The 16,264-nt window shown below is 33.9% G+C and overlaps 1 protein-coding gene across 3 annotated transcripts in view; it reads right to left on the bottom strand.

The window, feature by feature from the left end:
• dock8 (dedicator of cytokinesis 8) overlaps positions 1–16,264 on the bottom strand; it is a 229,161-nt gene that overhangs the window by 97,629 nt on the left and 115,268 nt on the right. For all 3 annotated transcript variants that reach the window (XM_039758842.1, XM_039758843.1, XM_039758844.1), the window contains 2 exons: positions 12,483–12,645; positions 407–524 (listed from right to left, as the gene is read on the bottom strand). In XM_039758842.1, coding sequence (XP_039614776.1) covers positions 407–524; positions 12,483–12,645 — 281 coding nt within the window. The remainder of the gene's footprint in view (positions 1–406; positions 525–12,482; positions 12,646–16,264) is intronic.

Below are 16,264 nucleotides of genomic sequence, written 5' to 3'. Positions count from 1 at the left end.
ATCTGAGTAAATGAAATAGTGGAACTGCACCAAAAAACTGACTTACTTGGACCCACACTAAAAAATACTTAATGAAAGTGATACATACTTATGTAAGGTAAGGAAAAAAATCTAGAAATTTGTTTGAAGTGTTTCTCCTAGACTGAAGCTAAGAGTCTTGACTGATTTTACTACTGGCACAACAATAATTTCAATTTAGACTCCTTTTTAATGAAATGTAAGTGAAATGCTGAGAGAGCTTTGATTAAAAAGCCTCTGTGACAGCATTATTTGGTGTGTCATTCTGTTGTTTGAGCTATTCCTGGAGGTTAAGGCTATCAGTCAAGGTACTGCAATATTTATTGCATTTATTGTAAATGAGCTCATCTGTTCATATTTTAGTAAGACATATAAATGTAGTTTTTACTGGAAGTGCATTGCTCTCATCCTCTCCATTCATGAATTGTATTTTGATGGTGATATTTCTCAAGGACGCCAGACGATTTGGGAAAGTTATCCTCTGTGGATATACATACAGCAGGTTTCTGGCAAAAAAGCAAAAAAAAAACAAATGGTAGAATCAAAAAATTGTTTCCTTAGAGTATTCTTCAGAAATGTAAAAAAAATGCATTATGCTTTGCAGTCTACATTTGGGCAAAGGAAAACAAAATTGTTTAGGTTGACAAAAAGAGAACAGCCTTTAGACACCTAACCTTTACTCTAGTTCACATGCACTTTAAAACCCAGACACAACACTCTAATTTTGGACCAAAGTATGTAACAGGCTTGATGCTGTGTCTCAATATCAGTCAATTTTGAAATTAAAAATATAAACCATTGATTCTAACATTCTGAAACTCTGGAGTATTTTAGAAAGGAATATAATATATATCTAACTCCAAGCTGCACACAGATGAGCATTAAACATTTATACAGCTGATAAAATGAGACAATTTTCAGCTTTTTAGAGCAATTAATCTTACTTCTCTTTATGTTTTGCTGAATGGATAGTAATTTCATTGATTTAAAATGATGCAAAACTAAACATATGAAAAAAACAAGTTACCGGATTATCTGTAAAATAGTAAGGTAACATAATCTGTTACTCATTTCACAAAATATGCATGCTACAACTTGTGTTCACCTTCCACTTTCTCTTAATTTACTAATAGCAAAGCTTCATTCTTTCTCTTAAACTGTTCAACACAAAAAATATATATATCTTTGAATGTATGGTTTTTCAAATGCATGAGTTACTTGGCTACTTTAAAAATCATAAACTGAAAACTGGAAAACACATAAAGAAAAAATATAGGTTGTGTCTCTACAATATGTTTAAGAAATATGTATTAATTTTGCTTACTGTAATAAATAAATCATAGTGCTGTTGTTGTTATTGTTATTATTATTTAACAATTTAGAAAAAAACATTTCTAACATCAAATGAATATATTTAGTCCACAGGAAATAAAATTCAAACAGTGAGTATTTTAAATCAATGAAAATCTGAAACTGGGCTAGGTTATTTAAAAACTGTAAAAAAAAAATCCAAAATTAAAACTTTCTTATAGGAGCTAATTAAAATTTTAAAAACATTATAAGCAGAAATGATAATAGCAATTTATTGCTATTTATTTTTTATTTTAAACAGTATGTTTACAGTTATTTTCACACTCATTCCAGAAGAATGGAAATGGCAACAGTACTTTTTTTGTGCGTCAACAAGTTCAGAGAAGGGCTGGAATGTTAGGGTTACTCCCTCCTGAATTTAGGATATCCTTCAAGCTCTGCACCTTCACTGTTACAGTTTAAATGAGAATCAGTAAAGTGAGTAGACACAGGTAATGATGAAGAAGCATCTCTTTAGTTTAGTTTTCTTAGTTCTACTCTTCATCTACATTTCTGTGCCCATTGCAAAAGGCAGAGAAGATCAGTTTGTGTCACCAGAACAAGCAGAACTGCTTCTACAGGGTTTGCTACAACTAGCTACTACACTGAAGGACCATGCTGAGAAAACAAATGTGCAGGTCAAAATGGCTTTTGAAAGCCTTCAAGTCTATAATCAAACATTAAAAGAGCAACAGACAAAAGAGAATCTCATCAGGATTCAGAAGGAAAACTTAAGAATTGCCATTCAGGCAAACGAAGTTCGTCATGAAATGCTTCATGCACTAACCAAGGAACTGAAATGTATGCTAGATAATCTTATTTATTACAAAGAACTATTTTCTAGAAGAATATGCATTTTAGAGAAGAAGTTACATACAATACTGGAGCAAAAATCATTTACAGAAAATTTTTCTCTTCTTAAAGTAAGTACTTTTATTGGTAAAAATATTTCCAAGAGATATAATTTTTATATTTCATATTATACACAAACACACACACACACACACATATACCTGTATATGCTTATATGTTCATTTTTTAAAATAAATTTTGCCTGCTAACATTGTTAAGACTCATCTAGCTAAGTGCTTTTAATCTTTAAAGCCATGCTTCTTTATTCAGTCTTTAGTTGACAATCAGTCAAAGCGTATTTCAAGACTTCTAGCAACAGTGCTTGAACAAGAACAACAGATTCTTCAACAGGATCTTAAGATTGAAGTATTGTTACAGAAGGTAAAATCAATTTTTTGTTTTAATTATTTTTTAGACTAAGTTTAAAGATAAACTAACATTTTACAGAGCCGGTCCCAATGTAGTGTTCTAAACTACACTGACATTTTAAGACTCTTAAATTTAGAATATTTAGGAGAGTAAACCTAGTAATAAAGTAAAGCCATTCCTGGTTAAATAATAACAATGATATCAACAAAACAAAGTGTACTAAAACAATCAAAAACTCAAGACTTAATAAATAAGGATGTACTTCATTTTTACAGCTTTTAATATAGAGTATTACATTCAGTACCATTTTCTGTTATTGTAGTCTCTTATGTTTTCTTGATCACTATATGCTACAGAGGTCCGATTCTGGACACTTTAATTAAGTGAAGTATTCTGTTACACACTGTAACTCAAAAGGTCGACAGAAACGTATTAGTTAGACTTGATCATATGGATTGTTATTTTTTTCAAATAAAATTAAAAAAAAAAAGAAAAAGAAATGTATTAAAAGTCTATGATCATAGTAACAAATGCAACATTTTTTTCTAATTTTAGGTTCACTGCAAAGTTCAAGCAGAATTAAACAGGAGAAAATCAACTTGAATTTTTCTAATGAGTAACTATCATTTCATTAAAAACTTAATGCATTATGTATTTATATTCAAACATACCATCTGTGCTTACCTTTCAACTATAAAGCTATTGACAAAAATGCATATACTCAGAGTTACTTTCACCATCATTGAATTATGAATTAATTTATATTCTTTGTTTTACATATACAGGTCATAGCATGACTTTGCAACCATGGGCATGACAATACAGTATGTGTATATGCTGGAATAGAACTAAAGCGGAGGCCTGCTTAAACACTTTGTATTGCTATACTAAATAATCAAACTTTCACATATAGATCCTTATTACAGCAGCATTTCCATTAAACACTGGGTAGTCTTTGTTGTGTTTTTAGCTCAATAAAGCAGAAAAAATATGCATCCTAGGCAAAGTAATTTCTTAACTGCTAATAAAGGAAATTATTAAAAAAAATAACAAATAATACTAAGCAGAAGATTCTTTTAATACATTTTTGTATAAATATATCATTTTCTAAAGCTGTTTAAGAATTTAGAGCATACTTTGTTTTGGTCATATCCACACAATAAAACATGACATCCGTCTTCTCAGTTGAATCCACTAAGGCTAAGAACATGTTGCAATTTCACAAAATTAACAAACATCATTTTAAAAAATCCTTTGATAATGACTTATTATTTCTCACAATTAAGGCTTCACAATGACACATGCATCATGTTTATGAAGACACTCCCTATACTCCTAGTATTTTTGATCATGCATTAATTCCAAAACATAACCAGAAATTGATAATTCCCAATAAAGCTATACTTATAAGTCATATAAAGTTTCTTCATTCACATAAAACAATATTCAGATTAACTGGTGACTTACACACAAAGAAGAAAGAGTAAGAAGTAAGGCACTTTTTTAATTGAATCTATTCAAATCAAATAACATTAGTACTAAGGCACTTTTTAAACTTGTTTTTCTCTTGTTTATTATCCTAATCTAACAATCATAATACATGTGTTTTCACATTTGAAGAGCAGGCATTTCCTTGTTTGCTCATGGTCAAACTAAATGATTAGAATGAGATCTGAACGTGCGCTTGTGGGTTTCAAGGCCATTTTTATTCTGATTAGACTTCAGAATATTTAAATGAATCATGGTCCAGGGAAATATTGTTTAAGCGCAGCAACTCAAGCTTAAATCCAGTATCAGTTCATCTATCCATTATTGTTTTATTTTTTTCCAGTGCCGACTAAAATGGCTTCCAATTGGATGCTTGTACCAGAAGTAAGCACACACACACATTCACACAAACTGTGTTTTGCTAATCCACTTCTTTGGACTATGTGAGAAAAAAAGGAATCCCCACTGAAAAGCAAAAAGATGCCACCTCTCCTTGCACAAGCAATGATTTCTCAGCATTTTTATTTTGCAGGTGGGAATAGTTGGGCCTGGTCTACCTTGTCCTTGTGCTCCGTTTCCTCACCTTCCAATTGCCTTTAACTTGCTTTTCTGTTGCGGTTGTCTGTCCTCCAAGCTAGAAACTGGCTGTACACTTTCTCTAAACTGTGAGCTCAGTTAACAAGGAGCTAATTTTCACATCATCACATACACCACTTGCACTAATAATCTGTAATTTATTATATCTGTTATAGTTTTTTGTTATATTTGTTTGTTGCTTTGCATAAAAGGAGTTATATAGTTATAATACAAACTATTAGTTATAGTTATAGTTATTTGATATTTTGTTGAGAGTTATGTTGTTACTCTGTTTATTTAGTTATTCTGTTTGCACTAGTACTACTGATCTTCTTAACTCTTTATTACCTTATCTTTATTCCTCTTGTTGGCACTGAGCATGTATATGACAAAAGAATTTCCCTCGGGATAAATAAAGTTCTTATCTATCTATCTATCTATCTAATTTCTGTGTATGAACAAATCACTTTGGGTTCCAGTTATGTTGTTTAGGTGGTCCATTGCAGAACCCTTTGTAATTTTTGCGAGTTTGTGTGACAGCAGAAAATATACAAAAGCTAGAGTTTGCTCTAACTTGTAAATGCTAAAAAAGCATGTATAGCTTAATAATAAAATAGCATTTTTCTCACAGAATATAGAATATTAGTGAAAGGTTAAAAATAAATTGTAGATTATTAAAGAATTGTTGGTTTATTTTCCTTTCATTTCTAAAGGAAATGTTTTATGGGATTCAATAACTTAATTATACATTACTCTGAAGACATTAAGAAAAAGACTTCCATGACAATGCATTCCTTTATAATAATAACAATAATAATAATAATAATAATAATGCATTTTATTTATAGGGCACTTTACATTAGCAGTAAATCTCAAAATGCAACATAAAAAGATTAAACAAAGGCAAGACAAGATAAAAACAGAGATAAAATAACAATAATTATAGCATTCTTGTTAATAAGCTTTCCTAAACAGAAAAGTCTTTAATTGTTTTTTAAAACAGCCCACAATCTGTTGTGTTCTTAGGCTCTCTGGCAGGTCATTCCAGAGCCGTGGACCAGCGGCTGCAAAGGCTCAGTCTCCTATTGTATGACGTTTGGTCACAGGGGGTGAAGGCAGTAGGTATTTGTAAAATGGAGGTTTTTTGTAGTGGATTGTAACATAAGGAGCTCTTTGAGATATTGTGGAGCATTTCCATGGGTACACTGGTGAGTAAACAGAGTTTGAATTCGATACGGAGATGGATAGGGAGCCAATGAAGTGAGTGAAGGATTGGTGAGATATGTTCATATTTCGCACCCTAACAATTAACAATCAAACATACAAGCAGATACTTTATACAATAGTTTATTATTAGGTTTAATTGTTAAAAATTAACAATTTTAATAGAGAGAAATGTCAATCAACTCATGTTCTAACAAGGGGGAAAAAGTTAAATATTCCTGAATCACCATAAGTATTTATACTATGTGGCAAAATCAAGCACAAGAAAGGAACACAATTAAGGTTGCCACATCTAAGGTATAAGAGTTTATATCAGTTTTAAACATCATGTCCCTAGGATGTTGGGGGAAATGGAGCTTCTGGCGAAGACCACAGCAGACATACATGAAACATGCAAATATCCATAGACATTGACTTGAGACAGAAGTTAAACCCAGGACTATGGCACCGTAAGATGGCAGCATTATTCTTGTGCCTCCAAGAGGCATAAAATATAAAAAATTACATGGCTTTAAAGAAAAATGTATTTAGCAGGAAACATACAATTGATGACACAAAGGTATGTAAGCATGTTTCAGATTCTTACAGCATCTCATTTTTGCTATTTGCCTTATCTATTGCTGCTATTAATTCATTTGAACTGGATCAATTCCAACCTTAGTTTTCACATTCCTGAATCAAAACCAGTTTGAGATATACTAATAAATACAGTAGTTCCCTTAAACAATATTAAAGTTTTGGCGCCATCATATCTCACAACTGAAGATATTAACAAACAATTATGACTATATGATATCTACAGATTTCTAAAAAAAAAACCACAGTATTTTGTATTCTGCAAGGGAATGCACCATGAAAATGTTTGCTTGAGATCCAAAATATGAATACACTTTTAATGGACAGTTAACAATGTTTCTAGGAGTACTGTACTTATAGTAATCAGGCCAAAACAACATTAGTTTATACATACAATGTAGTGGGGGTTTCAACGAGGGCCAAAGTTTACTTTAAAAGACAAAACATAAACACCAACAGTGAAAATAAAAGACTGAATCATTCATAAGTTGAACTGATAGACCTGAAATTGGACTAATGACTGCCTGATGGAAGAGGACAAGCATGAAAAATGACAACAGAGGTGAAGCACAATAAAAGCTAGGAAAGACTGTACTGCATTGGGTTAGAAGTCTATAAAACAAACAATTGTATTTGCCTATGTGCACATTCTGATTTTATTTTGTATTCATTTTTGTATTCATTCCTTCATTGTGAACATCTGTTTGTGTCACTAGCGGGTGGGAGGGTTAGTTTTCAAAAGTGTGACAACATTAAAAAAAAATTTCTTATACACAAACTGTATTTGTCAAATAAGTCAAATATATTTGGGCATGTTAAAGTCATTTACATGTATTATGTATTACTTTTCCCTAAAGGAACTGAAGTTCAAGAAGAACTGTAAAGTTATCTTTAAGTGTGCAGTTATGAATCATTAAAAAAAGTATTTATTGGGAATTACTGTGGCAAGGTGGTTAGCAAAACTCCAGTTTCCTAGGTACATTTTCTGACCTAGATACTGCTAGTGGGCATTTGTACACTCTGTCTAAGTAGGTTTTCTATCAAGTACACTCGTATCTCTATATCCTAAAAACATGCATGCTAGTTTAACTGGTGTCTCTAAATTGCACCAGTACAGGAGAATATGCCATGTACCTGATGCTCTCAAGACTATACTCTGGATTATTCCAAGGACGGAATACTGGGTAAGTTTATAAAGTCAAGTGTGACAAATATTGTAAAGCATGTGAGTATATACAGTACATCACTTCATAAAAAAAGAAACAAAATAAGCCTAAGCATCCTTGTTTTCCATTAATTTCTAGTTTAACTTAACCAATGGATAAGAAGTCTATGATTTGGCAGTTTACTGTAAATTTTAAGAGACTTTCAAATGAGTCCATCGTTCATAAAATGCATGAGCAATGCAAAAGGATTTGCAGATTCAGTACATACAGTTATTGTGAGAAGACAACTTGGCTAACATTTAACTCTTAACATTTATCTATACTAATAAAAGGCAAAGCCCTCACTCACTCACTCACTCACTCACTCACTCACTGACTCATCACTAATTCTCCAACTTCCCGTGTGGGTGGAAGGCTGAAATTTGGCAGGTTCATTCCTTACAGCTTCCTTACAAAAGTTGGGCAGGTTTTATATCGAAATTCTACGCGTAATGGTCATAACTGGAAGCAGTTTTTCTCCATTTACTGTAATGGAGATGAGCTTCAACGCCGTGGGGGCGGAGTTTCGTGTGACATCATCACGCCTCCCACGTAATCACGCAGTACATAGAAAACCAGGAAGACCTAAAAAAAGCGCTGAAGAAAACATGCATTATATAATTGAGAAGGCAGCGAAACAATAAGAAGCGAGCGAGTGACATATACAACCATATTCATGACTTCTGCTACTTCGGAAACAAAGCACGATGTAAACCTACACTTTAAATTAAGTTCATAGACAGGCTGCCGCTGGCGTTTGTAATTTAGTGCCTGCCCATATAAGGCCGTCCGTCAGCGGCAATCCAATAGCAAACTCCACTAAATATTCACGGGTTAAGGACTGTGCTTATGCAGAGGAAGATGAGATGGTCAGGGTGGTGTTTGGTACAAACTCAGCGAAACTGCGAGAGAAAGTTTTAAGTGCCAGGACTAAGGTAACATTAAATACAGCCATGGACATAGCACGAGATGGCACCAGCACAGCTGGGAAACTTCGATGCATGTACACCGCGGCTCACGTGAACTGACGCAGTGCACAGATAAAAGCAACAGTTCCAAAGAGCTGAACAAAACCGAATTACACAATTGAAAAGGCAGCAAAAAATATGAAGCGTCTCATACATACAAGCATATTCATAAATCCAAAACAAAGCACACGTTGGAAAAAGTCAATGTCCCACTAAAGGAAGACAGTGTAAAAAAAAAACGTGCATGCAGTGTGTCAGGTCTCAGATAAAGAAGAAGACGAGCTGTTTATTGATGCAGTAAGAAATGAATCGATGAATGAAACCTGTCATCTTTACAACGATTGACAAACACGGAATGTAACTTGAACACAACACATCCTACAAATACGAACCTGATTGAAAGAAATAATGATAATCAAATCCTTGATGACAGCAACACTCAGTAACACTCACAAAACAAATACTGTATATTGACAGTCATGTTACGTTATTTTTAAAATGTTCCCTTTTCTTTTCATAGCTTTTTAACACACTACTTCTCGCTGCATACGCGGGGTATATATATATATATATATATATATATATATATATATATATATATACCCGATCTACATACTCGAATAATGGATACTTTATTCGCCATCAATGATTGTTTTGGTAAAGCCATACTCAGTGTATTCATTAGATGAACGGTAAAAAAGTAAGAGCGAGGGAAGGATGACTTATTGAGGCATGCAGGCTGTAGTGCTGCGTCAACTCTATCTGAATTGCGATCACATTTGAAAAATATATCTTTTCAAGTTCTATTTAGTCCATATGTGTCAAACTCAAGGGCGCGGGCCACATCCGCCCGCGTGTAATTATATCCGCCCGCGATCATTTTATATACTGTATTATTGTTATTAAAGCCCGGTATATGAAGCGCTGGTAACACAATAAACTACAGATCCCATAATGCAGCGCTTCAGCTGCCTTGCCGAACACTTACCGAGTTAATCAAGTTATTGCGAAGCTAGCTCACACGATGCTGAAGAGAAAAGTTGATTCTGAAAATAGAGCCTTTAAAAACCGATGGGAGGCTGAGTATATGTTTACTAAACCCGTGTGTCTCATTTGTGGAGCTAATGTGGCTGTAATTACAGAATTTAATCTAAGACGGCACTATGAGACAAAACATCAGGTTAACCTGAATGCAATGCAGAAGATACAGAAAGCAGCATAATTAAATAAGAATCTGACACTTCAGCGGACGCTTTAACCCGTGCACAATCACAAAGTGATTTCAAGTGAAGCTGCTTTTATGGGAGACACAAATGCACCAGTGCACCTTGCCTCACTTTCCCTGTTGCCAAGTAATGTTAAACCAAGTCGTCACTACGGTGTTCCCAAATCGCACTTTGCTGATAAACTGAGTGCACTGAGTTTGCACGGCGCTTTGGTGACTTGAAGAACAAAAAAAGTCCGTCTACATGCGGCTCGAACCTTGTGCATGTTTGGTAGCACATATCTGTGTGAGAAGCTCTTCTCAGTGATAAAGACTAACAAAACAGCACACAGGAGTCGCCTCACTGATGAGCACCTGCAATCCATCCTGAGAATCTCCACAACACAGAACCTCACACCAAACATAAACGAACCTGTGGCCAAAAAGATGCCAGGCGTCCAGCTCTAAAATGACATATGAGCAAAGACAACTGAATGATTTGATTTGTTATTGCTGAAAGAACACATTTCATTTATATTTCTAGGTTTTGTTATGCAGCATGTTCATATTTGAATTTGTATCATTTTGACAGGATATATTTTTATGGAGAGCAAAATCTTTTGGGATATTTAAAATCTAAGTTTATTTTTATATAAAATTACATAAGAGTAAAGAAATGTGAATGTTTGTTCTTTTAACGCTTACTTTATTTCTAACTTGTATAATTTAGACAGGATAAATTTTATGGAGAGCAAAATATTATAAGTTGTTTAAGGTTTGAGTTGATTTATTCACGAATAATATTCCTGTCTGTTTTTACCATTCCTACCAAAGATATTTCTGTTGACTAAATAAAAATTCCTTCTATTTAAAATTTAAATAGAACTTGAACAAATACGATAGTTCATAATATCCACGCAGACTTGCACGTAAGAGCGGAGTTATCCGTTTTAACAAGCAGCGTATTGCACTGATCTGAAATAGCTGTGTGTGTATATATGTAGATATGTATGTATATGTATATATATGTTTATATATGTGTGTGTGTATGTATGTATATATATATGTATTTGTGTGTGTATGTATGTATATATATATGTATTTGTGTGTGTATGTATGTATGTGTGTATGTATTTATGTGTGTGTGTATATGTATGTGTATATATGTAGATATATATATGTAGATATATATATGTGTATATGTATAGATATGTATATATATATATATGTTTATGTATGTGTGTGTAAATATATATATATATATATATGACAACACTCATCACTCACAACAGTGACAAAACAATTACATTGACAATCATGTTACGTTATTTTCAAAATGTTTCCTTTTCTTTTTCATTGCTTCTTTAACACACTACTTCTCCGCTGCGAAGCGCGGGTATTTTGCTAGTGCATTATAAAAATGGGTGTCACGGTAGTGCAGTGCACTGTTTAGTGACGCTACCTCACATGTCAAGGGACCTGGGTTCAATACCCAACCTGTTTGCCAAGTTTGAAAACATTGCAAATTGTCCTTATTTCTTTGAATGTTTGCTTTGGACATGCCAATTTCCTTCCCTTTTACATTCCCAAAGAATGCATGTTAAGTGAACTGGTAAATCTAAATTGGCTTTAGCATGAGTAGGTATCCCTTGAAATAGATGATGCCCTATCTAAACTGGGTTTGTATTGTGCTCTTGATGCTGCTAGAATAATCCTGTGACTGAAAATAAGAAGAAATGGATTTAGAAATTGGACTAATAGGATTTGCACATAAAGGGCACATAACATACTGAAGAAATGTAGTTAACTCAACTTTACATATTTACTTTGTTTGCAGTACAAACAATAAACACATATCCTAAAGAAAAGATCAATACATTTTTTATTTAAATTAAATATTCTACAATTTCTTTCCTTGGTGAAATATTGAAATTATGAGCCAATGCCAGTTCCTGACATGATGTGGGTGCACAACTTTTGCACAAATCTACAGGGTAGTTTGAGTAATACTTCACCATAGCTATAGTAGATATCAGTCAAATTAGTTTTTTTTTCAGGAAATATGGTGGACATTTTGACAACTAATAGAAATTTGTTTAAATCAATTTAAATCAATAATCAATAAAATTTGAAATTTCAACATTCACAAGAAATTTATGAAAAAAGTATAATGAAAGAAAAAAATGGTCCTGTTCAAAGGAGTGACATGTCATAGGAGATAGGTGAGACAACAACAAATTTTTTTGGTGAGCATACTTTCAGTTGTGTGTGGTAGGTAACTCATGTCACTCCAATAAAATGTCATTACTTTAATACGGTATTTATGTCACTCCTTTTGTTATGTCACTCCTATGAAGTGTCACTCTTTCGATACAAACCCAAAAAAAACAAATATATCTAGTCATCAACCTATCCATCCATTATCAGTACCCACTTAGTTCAACTCAGGATCAAAATAAGTAAATAGAATTTAATAAAAGCTATAGGTGTCCAGAATTAGGTGTTACGTTTCACACCTATACCTGTCCTTAGGCCTAAAATACAACCAGATATATAAGCCAAATCAAAACATTAATCATATTCTGATAATTATAAAAATAGTAGTAAAGATTTTTGACTCGCAATTGTAAAAAATACAAAAATCATACCTACCTATAAGTTGTATATGGAACATAGACTTCTCGGGAAGGAAACTCTAGGATCTCCTTGATGGGTCGAACAAATTTCTCTGGCACTGGCTTCACGGGAATCAGTTCAGGGTTTAGACATCCAGGGACCGGTTCTGGAACTGCTACAATATCCAACTTGATAGTTCCTTAAAAGTTTTAAAAAGTCAAATGACAATATTCAATATTAAGCATAACCTTTCAATATTGTGATCACAGTTTAAAAAAAAAAAAAAGATTTTTCTTTCCTAAAACAAAATCATCAAAGGAAAGAATCTACAAAATATTTGATTGAAAGGCCTATAAATCATATTTAAAAGTAAACTACCAACTGCAGACAAATAACTACGGACAAGCACATCAAAATCGATTTCTGCCTTGTGCAATGCTTCTAAACCTTATTGTCCAGGAGGACCTGAATTGGATTATAAGGTTTAAGATTGGATTGACGGATGGATATTCAGAATATACATTACTAAACAATATTTTTAATTGCTTTTTAATAAAGAGCACTCACTAAACAGCATGTTTTATAATGTAAGGAGGTTTCCACATAAGTGACAAATGAATTCAATGACCAATAGCACATTCCTCCTTATGTATGGTACTTAATTACAGTGCTACTAACTTCTAACCACAGTAAAAATATGTTGTATTTGGCAATCTAGTTACAGGAGACTGCAAACACTTACTGAATGTTAAAAGAAGAAAAAAGTGTCATGAAAACAGAGTGAAAAGGAGTTTCTGGAAACTCATATTTTCAAGTATCTCACATAGTCAACAAACACAATTTCATTGTTAAAGGTGGCACAGCAGCAGCTTTACATTTTGCAGACACTTGAGAAAGCCAACCTGTCAAAACAAATTCTAGTATCTTTGTTGTGTACTAACATGGCATCTTTTCATGGCTGGGGTTCAAATTCTTGTTTTGTGTCTCCTTTCTTCATTTTTGATTCTTTTATTTATGTTGATTATGTACATTATTCTTTATTTCTGGCTTTGTCTATGTACAGTATATGTTCTGTGTGTTTTGTGGGAGGTCATCCAAGAGGTTTGGCCCACTTGACAATCACAAGGAGGCCCTGCATTTCAACCCTGTAAATTCAGAGGGACATCCACAGTTCCTAGCAGTACATTTATAACATGCCTGGGACTGATGAGTTTAAATGTGTTATGTGCTGTGCTTGTGCCTTTGGAATTTTGATGTTCATACTTTGCATTTGGCTATGTTTCTAAATTTTTTGGATTGGGACTTGTTTGCATTGAATTGTCACGGTGTTTTTGGGCAAATGCTTTACATCTTGTGCTCCATGTAGCTACTTAGTTGTTGAAGAGCATTTTGAGAATATTTGGGGACACATGTACAACGCCTTGTGTAGAATTCACACTATAACATGGCATACGAACAAAACTAGAAATGTGTATACGCACAAAAAAATTCAGATGCATAAAACTGTGTGTAGCCAACGTTCTACGCACTTTCCCTTTATAAATCCCAATCAACATGAATATTAATGCACATGCCTACAGCTCTTTACTGACTCCTCCCAGAATATTGCCTATTTGAATATGTAAATTAAAATAAACAGTGACTTCCATTCAGTGCTTTGTTAAAAGAAAATGGCAAAAGCACATGTAAAAATGAACAATTTCAGTGAATGCGAAATGGAGGTCCTTCTGAGTGAAGCGGAGGCAAGGAAAAATGTACTACTTGGTAGGCTTAAGCAGTGATATAAGCAACAAAAGGAATTGATGGAGCGGTACAGCATGACTAAGGCACTCAAAAATTCATGTTCAGAAAGACGCACAGTGCCCAAAATAAAAAAGTGGTCACATATCAAAGTCGACAAGAGAAGGCAAGTCACATCCCACCGCCTGAGTATCATACAGAAGCGTATTAGGGTCACAGAGAAGAAAAACAAATAGGGACAGTGAAAAAAAGGTCTATGTCTAGATTAAAGTTGAAATGTTGACATTAATCTCAAAATTTCCACTTGAATCTGTGTCATTAAAATACAAAGTTATAAACTTCATCTTAAAATCAATTGAATTTCTCAAACCCGATCGTAATTAAAGTAGCACATTAAATGCTTTGCATTCTATGTGTTCCCCGAACCTATGTGCTTCTTAAAAAGGCTTTCTCTTAACGCCAACAGAAGTGCACAGGCAATGATCACCACACAGAATACATTACGTTCATTTTATTACAGCTCTCTGAACATTTTAGAACACTAACATGTATATTTGATGTCATTTTCATGACAAAATGCATTAAAGTATGTATTAAGCACACAGGCGCAATAGTAGGGTCACCTCCCTACCTTGAGTTTGTATGTTTGCCTGATGGGTTTCCTCAGCATGCTTCGGTTTCCTTCCAAACGCATGCAGGTTAGGGGATCTGGTGATACTAAACTGAAACAACTAGTTGTATGTATGTGTTCATCTTCACCTTGCGATGTGCTGGCGCCCTGTATGGGTGCGACCCTGGATGGAATAATTAAGTATGCACAACAGATTTTTTAATGTTCCTTAAAATTTCTGAACAGACAGTATTCAAAGTTTATACCTAGTTTTACTATCATGAAGACGTTTACAGTGTGGTGATTGGTTGTGGGGAAAGAAAACGGAAAGTTAGTCTGCAATAAAGAAAGCCCTCACAGAAGAACATTCATTGAATTCTGTCTGTGTCCCCGACCACTAGCTCACGAACCCAACATTTGCATATTATTTCAATTAAAGCAATGGACTTTCTTCTGAATGGTCTTTCTTTATTGTAGCAGTACTGTCTGTCATTGTACGAACCCTCAATTCCTGTCCTTCTGTCTTCTTTCTCCACATAACCAATCACTACACAATAAGTGTCCGTAATAAATGTAAAACCAGCTGTAAGTTTCCAATGCCAATTCTTCAAAACTCTTAAGTAACATTGTAAAATTTTCATTATACATGTTTAATTATCCCATCCATCCAGGGTCGAGCCAGTCCCAGCAAGCATCGAGCACAGGGCAGGAACAATGCCAGAACAGGGTGCCAGCTCATCGCTACTGCTGTGCCACCGCCCCCACATGTTTAATTATTAACAGTATACATTATTTAAATAAAGTTAACAATTTACCTGTAGAATCTAATATACATACTTTAATGCATTTCATTATAAATATGGTATCAAGTATACATCGTAGTATTCTAACAGCACACAGCTCCAAGAGTTATAGCTCTTGGAAATCTAAGTCGATTTAGCACCCAGTCATTATCATGGCACAAGAAATCAGTATGATCTCAAAATAGGCACTCTCTTTTAATTCTTCCATTTGCAAAATCTTCTAACAACGCTAAAGCAGCCATGGTAGATAGAATAGTTTGGCCATTCCGTGCACCATTATATTGTTACAGAATGATTACAATCAAGCACCTTAAATTTGTAAACAATATGCAATTAATTTCAGTGAATTTGATAAAGCCCTCATCATGGATGCAAATCTAAGAAAGAAAGAGAAACCATACAGAAACAGTAGCACTTCTTTGATTCTGGGTGCAGCCCATTTACAAAACCAAGCAGAAACGTGCATATGCATGGTCTGAGGCTGCTGTGAAAATGTGCATAGCTTTACACCAAGTTTATATATAACATACCAGGTGCTTTCCTACATTACTATCCAGGATTTGATAGTGATCTCCCCCTCTAGCGGGCATTTTTTGAAGTGCTTTTACAACTCATTTTGATCTATCTGCTTTGGGATTCTTGGTCCACGACAATTATGATGTGGT

This window comes from Polypterus senegalus, chromosome 7 (assembly GCF_016835505.1).
Source record: "Polypterus senegalus isolate Bchr_013 chromosome 7, ASM1683550v1, whole genome shotgun sequence".
NCBI classification, from domain to species: domain Eukaryota; kingdom Metazoa; phylum Chordata; class Cladistia; order Polypteriformes; family Polypteridae; genus Polypterus; species Polypterus senegalus.
This window is presented reverse-complemented; position numbering and strand designations above follow the sequence as displayed.